The following is a 6,530-nucleotide window of genomic DNA, read 5'->3' as shown; positions in this document are numbered from 1 at the left end:
GTGCATCAAATGGTACTCTAGTGGCATCTCATGTGGTGAGGGCCCCTGAATGCCTCAGAGTCTAGCAAGACAACAAAGGGACATGCTTCCATCTGATTTCCAAAGAAACCAATTCCACGAGGAAACCTTTGCTGGGAACTTTTATCCTGTGCAGCTCCGGGTCTGCAGAGGGCAATGAATAAGAAATCAACCTCCCCAAAGAAAAGAGGTCCCTTCAGTCCAATGAAAATCACGGCTTCCTTTCTTATAATATAAACCAACCTTTAATAATAAAAAAATCTATCAGGAATTTAATGAGAATATTATGTACATTTCCATGTAAACCAGTGCACAGGGCTTGTGTTCTTGAGAGCCAACCTCTGCTCCCAGTCCAGAGGCCAAAAGATCCTCCTCGACCCTACCCCAAACACACACACACACACCCCAGGAGTTCTCACTGTGCTGGGAAGACTCGTCTCTCTCTCTCTCTGGAGAAAGAGCCATCTCTTATTTCCCAAGTGAGAGCTGGAAAAAGAAGGCTTCTCCCAATCTTCACCCCATCAAGACAGCATCAAGAAAAGTCAGGAATCTGTACATCTTCCAGGCAATGCTGGGTGTGTGTGTGTGTGTCAGAATATCTGACAGGAAGCATGGACAACCTCCAGACCAGTCAGCGTTCCTCTTGGCCAAAGGCTAAAGAAACGGAAAGTTTACTTTTCCTTATTTCTCAGTCTCTGCACGTCGCACACCTTGCACAAGAAGTTATTAAGAGAGACTTGTCGAGGCCTCCGTGGAGCCAGTCTGCCCCAGGTTTGGAGCAAGCTCTCTGGAAGGTGGGGAGGCAGCTGTGGGAGCAATAAGGAGAGTGGGCGTCTGGGGGCCCTCCTGGCTGGCTGGCTGAACCAAGGGCCTCCAATACCTTGCTCAAGGAAAATTCAAAATCAAAATAAATAAAAACGAGCACCTAGGAAGCCTTCATCCTCCCAAACACCTTTTCTTCTTCTGCTTTATGGCCTGACCAGGGCTGAGGTGTTAGGAAGAGGAGCATATGGTTTGAAGAAGACAAATTGGAGGGGGTGGGAGCATGCCCTCTACGTGCTGAAAGGATGCCTGAATCTCACCTATCACAGTGCTCCCAGAGGCACACAGCTGATACTCTGGGCGTTGCTCAATCCATTTTTTGCCTTTTAAATAAATCTGTGCCCTTCTATCTAATACTGATAAACTGAAACCATTTTGATATAGGGAAAGTGAGAGAGAAATCCATTTGAGGCACTGATGCTTTTTCTCCTTCCCATTAAACTCTGTCTTCCTAAAGTCCTAGTATTAAAAAGTAAAACATTCTTCATTTTCAAATCGCTTAGTTTTGTTTTTAGTAGAAGTGGGAAATGTGAAAGCTACATCATGTTGGTCCCATGTTAAACAATATATCTTTCTTTAAAATTTAAAATCTCAAATATATAATCACACGATTAAAAAAAAAACACACCCCAAAACCCAGAAATGTCATTCCACATAAATAGGTACAACATAGTTCTTCTGCCATTATAGGGGAAATGGGCACAGTACAATGGACCAGACTATCGAGTGGCCTCGGTATCCATCCTCGTTTCAGTGGCTTGTTAATGCCAACCAGGCCAATCAGGACTGGTTTTGCAAAAGATAAGAGACAGCATCAGTAAGGGTTAATGCCTAGCCCTGAACACTAAGGAAAGGAGACCCATGACAAGCAGTGACTGCGGAATGTATACTAAGCTCTAGGCGTGGGAAGAGCTTCTTTCTGGGGGATCTGTGCTGGTGCAGAGCTCCGGAATAAATATTTCTTTTCATATTGGAAGGAAACCCAAGATTTGTGCCAGACATGGGTTTCAAAAGTGCAGATCGATCAATTTAGAAAGTGGTGTGTTGCAAGAGGGGTCCGATGACTCCGAGCCACTGGTCCAACGATCCTGACAGCTCCACAGATATGAGGAGCTCACGGTTACAAGGGGGCTGGAGACAGCAATCACATCGGAGACGACTGGTCAGTGGCATGACCAGGCCCTGCTTCTCCACTGCACCAACTAACCACTATCCTTCACAGGCACCTGGCTCGAGACATCCAGTTCCAATACCTGTCGTTCTTGCCAGGTCTGCAATCTCTCCCACCCACCTATGACTAAGAGGAAGCAATGGCCTCACACATACACGTGTGTACGGGGGGAGAGAAGGTCAGGCATGGAAGGGCCATTCTGGGATGAGGAGGGGGACTGGACAACTTTCAAGTAGTCTGGGCTGTCTGAGGAAAAGGATCTTGGCAACAGGCTCTCATCTCCTGTGCCACTGGCCAGTGGGGGAGTGAGGTACACCAAGGGTCCTGAGGGCTGGCTCTCTGCTCAACACTGCCAGGGTCTCCAACCAAACAAGGGTTCTTGTCCTTCCTTATTTACAAGTCTCCATCCACAGGTGGCTGACACAGCTGATAGATCCTGGGGAACAGAATAAGAAAATTCCTTACCAGGGGCCAAGAGATAACCCTGCAGGCGCAAAGGACCTACTAACCCAGGCAGCCTCCTCTGCATCCCTCTCAATCTAAACCCTCTTCAAGGGGTGATTCACGGTTTAACAAATATCTACAGAGAATCTCTATTTGTTGAGTACTGAGCCAACACAGGAGGAAGATTAACTTGAGAGATTTACTGGGTACTTTTCTCTTAACACTCCTATGAGATATATAGTGCAAGCATTGTTATTCCCATTTTATAGATGATTATACTGACTCAGAGAGGCTGAAGTAGCTGGCCCAGGGTCACAGAGATAGAAAGCATCACAACCTTAACCCAAACCCAGGTTTTACTGTCTCTAAGTAACTTGCTCTGATGAAAGGCTACATGGGACGTCAGCAGAGTCTGAGGAAGGCCATTCTAAGGCTAGGGAATCATGAGAATTAAAATGCAGATACAGTTTGGATTAATACAACAAATACTTCATGATGAATGAATGAACACAGGTCACTCAAACATGGTATACAAATGTAGTAAGTCATGGGAATATGGCTCAGGGGATCTGGGGAGTGGCTCTGACCCATGGCTAAGGATGGGTTTCCTTGGGCTTCATACTTCCCTGAAAAAGAGGAATGTTCTACCGCACATGGTACTTACCGAGGTGCTCCCTGAGGCATCTGATCCTTGACTCGGAGGTTTTTTGCTAGGATTTCCACCCGGGGCCCCTGAAGAAGGGAGAAGTAGAGGTAGAGGAGGAGAGAGAGAGAGAGACAGAGAGAGAGAGAGACAGAGAGAGAGAGAGAGAGAGACAGAGAGAGAGGGAGGGAGGGAGGGAGAGAAGGAGAGAAAGAGAGAGGAAGAGAAGGAGAGGGAGAGCAGAAGAGAGAGAGAGAGAGAGAGAGAGAGAGAGAGAGAGAGAGAGAGAGAGAGAGAGAGAGAGAGAGAGAGAGAGAGAGAGAGAGAGAGAGAGAGAGAGAGAGAGAGAGAGAGAGAGAGAGGAAGAGAAGGAGAGGGAGAGCAGGAGAGAGAGAGAGAGAGAGAGAGAGAGAGAGAGAGAGAGAGAGAGAGAGGGAGGGAGGGAGAGAAGGAGAGAAAGAGAGAGGAAGAGAAGGAGAGGGAGAGCAGAAGAGAGAGAATAGAGATAGAGAGACAGAGACAGAGACAGAGAAAGGGAGAGAGGGAGAGAAGGAGAGGGAGGGGGGGAGAGAGAGAGAGAGAGAGAGAGAGAGAGAGAGAGAGAGAGAGAGAGAGAGAGAGAGAGAGAGAGAGAGAGACAGAGAGAGACAGAGAGAGACAGAGACAGAGAGAGACAGAGAGAGAGAATTAGAGTCTGGGTAGCATCAACTTTTGTAGTCACTGAATATGATAGAGGAGCAGCCTTGAAGCTATTGGATGGGGGATGAGAATGACATGGTCCAAACTACGTAAAACATCCTATTTTCACTATTCAAAGAGGCAGGGAGTGGATGAGTCAGGTCTAATGGGGAAAGGGACTAGAAGAAAGAGTGGGCTGAGCAGTACCACTTCCAGCCCAAAAGTGGGTCTAGTCCCCCCACTGGTCCTCTTTTCCCTCTCACACTTAACAGCTGGTGGTAGCAACACAACCTATGCACAGAGGGGTTAGGGACACAGTAAGAACTCAATGGATTTTAGCAAGGCTGATTCAAATCTGAGGTATGCCTGGGTGACTACCGTGGCCCATTCCTGGTCCCTGTGGTCTGAGGCTTACCTGCTTCCTCATGATGTCTGTTGCCTGCATGATGCACTTGGGGAGTAGCCCATGGCTCCGAGCCAGAATGGCTGCCTGCTCCAGGGAGACACTCAGGGTACTCCTGGGAACAGGACAAGAATGAGAGGTGGATGGGAAGCCCTCAGAGGATAAGGGCCTGCATGTAGTCTCTCAGGGGTGAGGGTCTCAGGAAGAATAATCAGAAATAAGGACAAAGATGGGTATTCTTCCCCATCCACCCTACACCTTTGTCCTGGCAATGGCCTGAGAAGAATACATAACAGACCCTACACTTATCTCTGAGGGCTCTCCAGAACCTTAACCCTAATTGGGAAACTCACTCTCCTGGAATCACATTGTATGTATATACCAAGTCTCCTCCATTCAAGTGGAATTTAACTTTGATCAGAGCATAAGGCCCATTTAATTAAGTTGTAAAATAAACACTAGTCTTGCTTCCCCCCACCCCCTTTTTCTTGTCTTCTGGTGATCTGGGGCTAAAAGCCTGACTCACAATTCTCAGTATAGAGAACAGAATGACCTTGCCCGAAGGCCCCTCCACCTGGGTATTCATAAGGTCTACCCTCTGCCTGGACACTCATATCACCGGCAGGCATGAGGGTGGGGGGAGACTGGGGGAGAGAGGAATCCTGCAAGGTATGGAGAATTATTAAGTAAGTGCCTGGGGTGATGGCAGACACACTGCAGTCCTTTATTTTCAAAAGCTTAGCTGGCAAGAAAGGATGTTAGAAACACTGGTCTAATATCTCCTCCTTGCTTACCCCCATTTTACAAAGAAAGAAATTAGCCCAGAATGTGGAAGTTAATCACTATAGGATAGCATGGCTAAAAGAGACCTTAAAGATCAGCTAGAAAAATCCTAGATTTTAAATGGGGAAACTGAGTCCCAGAAAGAGAAAGAGACTTTCCCAGTCATAGGGGAGGTCAGTGGCCACCTGGTACAGAATTCAGGTTTCCTGACACCAGACCAATGTCCTTTCTACTGAATCTTTCTGCTTCCCAAGGTAATAACAATAATTGTTCACATTTCTTTAGAACTTTATAAAAGAGGTATCATTAATATTAGTAGCATTAATTTATAAATTATGTGGAATATAGAACAATATTGTATATGTTATATAGATTTAGCATTATTAATGCTATTTTACAGTTTGAGAAATTGAAATGCAGGGAAAGCAATTGTGTGTCTAGACATCAGAATTTAAATTCAGGTCTCCAAGTCTAGTACCCTCTTTCCACTGAGGGAAAATGTAAAGGTTTAAGGGATTGGGAAGAGAAAGCTGTTTTGAAAGGAAAAGCCCTAAGAGGAATCTACTTCTGGATAGAAGGTCCACTTCAGTGGCTCTTGTGTACTACTGGTGAGGTGTCCTTGAGGCTGGCAACACACAGGAGAGACAGGAAACAGGACAACCAGATCTCACCTCTGCATGCCAGTGCCACACATGGTGATCTGACAGGCACCCAGGCGGTAGCAGAGCTCAGAAGAGATGGGCAGCAGGCCTGCACTGGGCACACTGGTGCCAGGCTTTGAGTGGACAAAGGATTTCATCAGGCGGCAGAGCTCATCCATGGCATTGATGGGACGGATCAGCTGCAAAGCAGTCAGAGAGGGTTACTGAGCTTCCCAAAGTATCAGACTTCTGACCCTTGTTTTGCCAAAACAGGCTCATGACTGTGTCCTATGGAACCTTTCTTATTTTACAAGGTATTTCATAGGCTCTAGAGCTGGGAAGGATCTCAGGGGACATGTGGTCCAACAGAGGAAGAACTGAGGCTCTGATAGGTGCAATTTTGCCCCAGTCATATGACTAATAAGTTCCAGGGCCAGAATTCAAGGCCAATGCACTATTGTCTCATACTGACTAAACTTTCATCACCCCCCCCCCAATACCCATCTATCTCCTCCTCGGCATTCCTGTGGCAACTAGCCCCTGGCCTCACTGCCTCATCTCTCATGATTGGACTCCTGCATTAGGCTCTTCAGAGATGAATCGTCCTTAATCCAGATCCCATACATATCCCGTGTTAGTCTCATAAGATGTTACTCCTTGCTCAAAAACTGCCGGTGGCTCCCCACTGCAATTCATTCTCATGGTGTCCAGTCTTCTACAATCTAACCCTAGTCATTGCCCCTCAGCACTGGCTGCCCCAACTAGATATTCTGGTCCCCTGGTTATATATTTTCATAAAATAACATTTAGGTATTCATGTATGCAAGTCTGGTCTTTCCAAAAGACTGTGAAGCTCCCTGAGGATAGAGATCACATCTATTCCTTCTTTTATATCACCTGAAGCAGGAAAGACACAGGACTAGATAT

At 46.6% G+C, this 6,530-nt stretch overlaps 1 protein-coding gene across 1 annotated transcript in view; it reads right to left on the bottom strand.

The window, feature by feature from the left end:
* Positions 1–240: 240 nt before the first annotated feature.
* The window catches only part of PREX1 (phosphatidylinositol-3,4,5-trisphosphate dependent Rac exchange factor 1), a 210,830-nt gene continuing 204,540 nt past the window's right edge, over positions 241–6,530 (bottom strand). The window contains exons 37-40 of the mRNA XM_056812969.1: positions 5,634–5,803; positions 4,192–4,294; positions 3,120–3,187; positions 241–2,447 (exon numbers count right to left, since the gene is read on the bottom strand). Coding sequence (XP_056668947.1) covers positions 2,405–2,447; positions 3,120–3,187; positions 4,192–4,294; positions 5,634–5,803 — 384 coding nt within the window. The 3' untranslated portion in view covers positions 241–2,404. The remainder of the gene's footprint in view (positions 2,448–3,119; positions 3,188–4,191; positions 4,295–5,633; positions 5,804–6,530) is intronic.

The sequence above is a fragment of the Monodelphis domestica genome, chromosome 1 (assembly GCF_027887165.1).
Source record: "Monodelphis domestica isolate mMonDom1 chromosome 1, mMonDom1.pri, whole genome shotgun sequence".
In the NCBI taxonomy this organism is placed as follows: Eukaryota; Metazoa; Chordata; class Mammalia; order Didelphimorphia; family Didelphidae; genus Monodelphis; species Monodelphis domestica.
The sequence above is the reverse complement of the archived record's forward strand: the minus strand, read 5'-3'. Positions and strand labels throughout refer to the sequence as shown.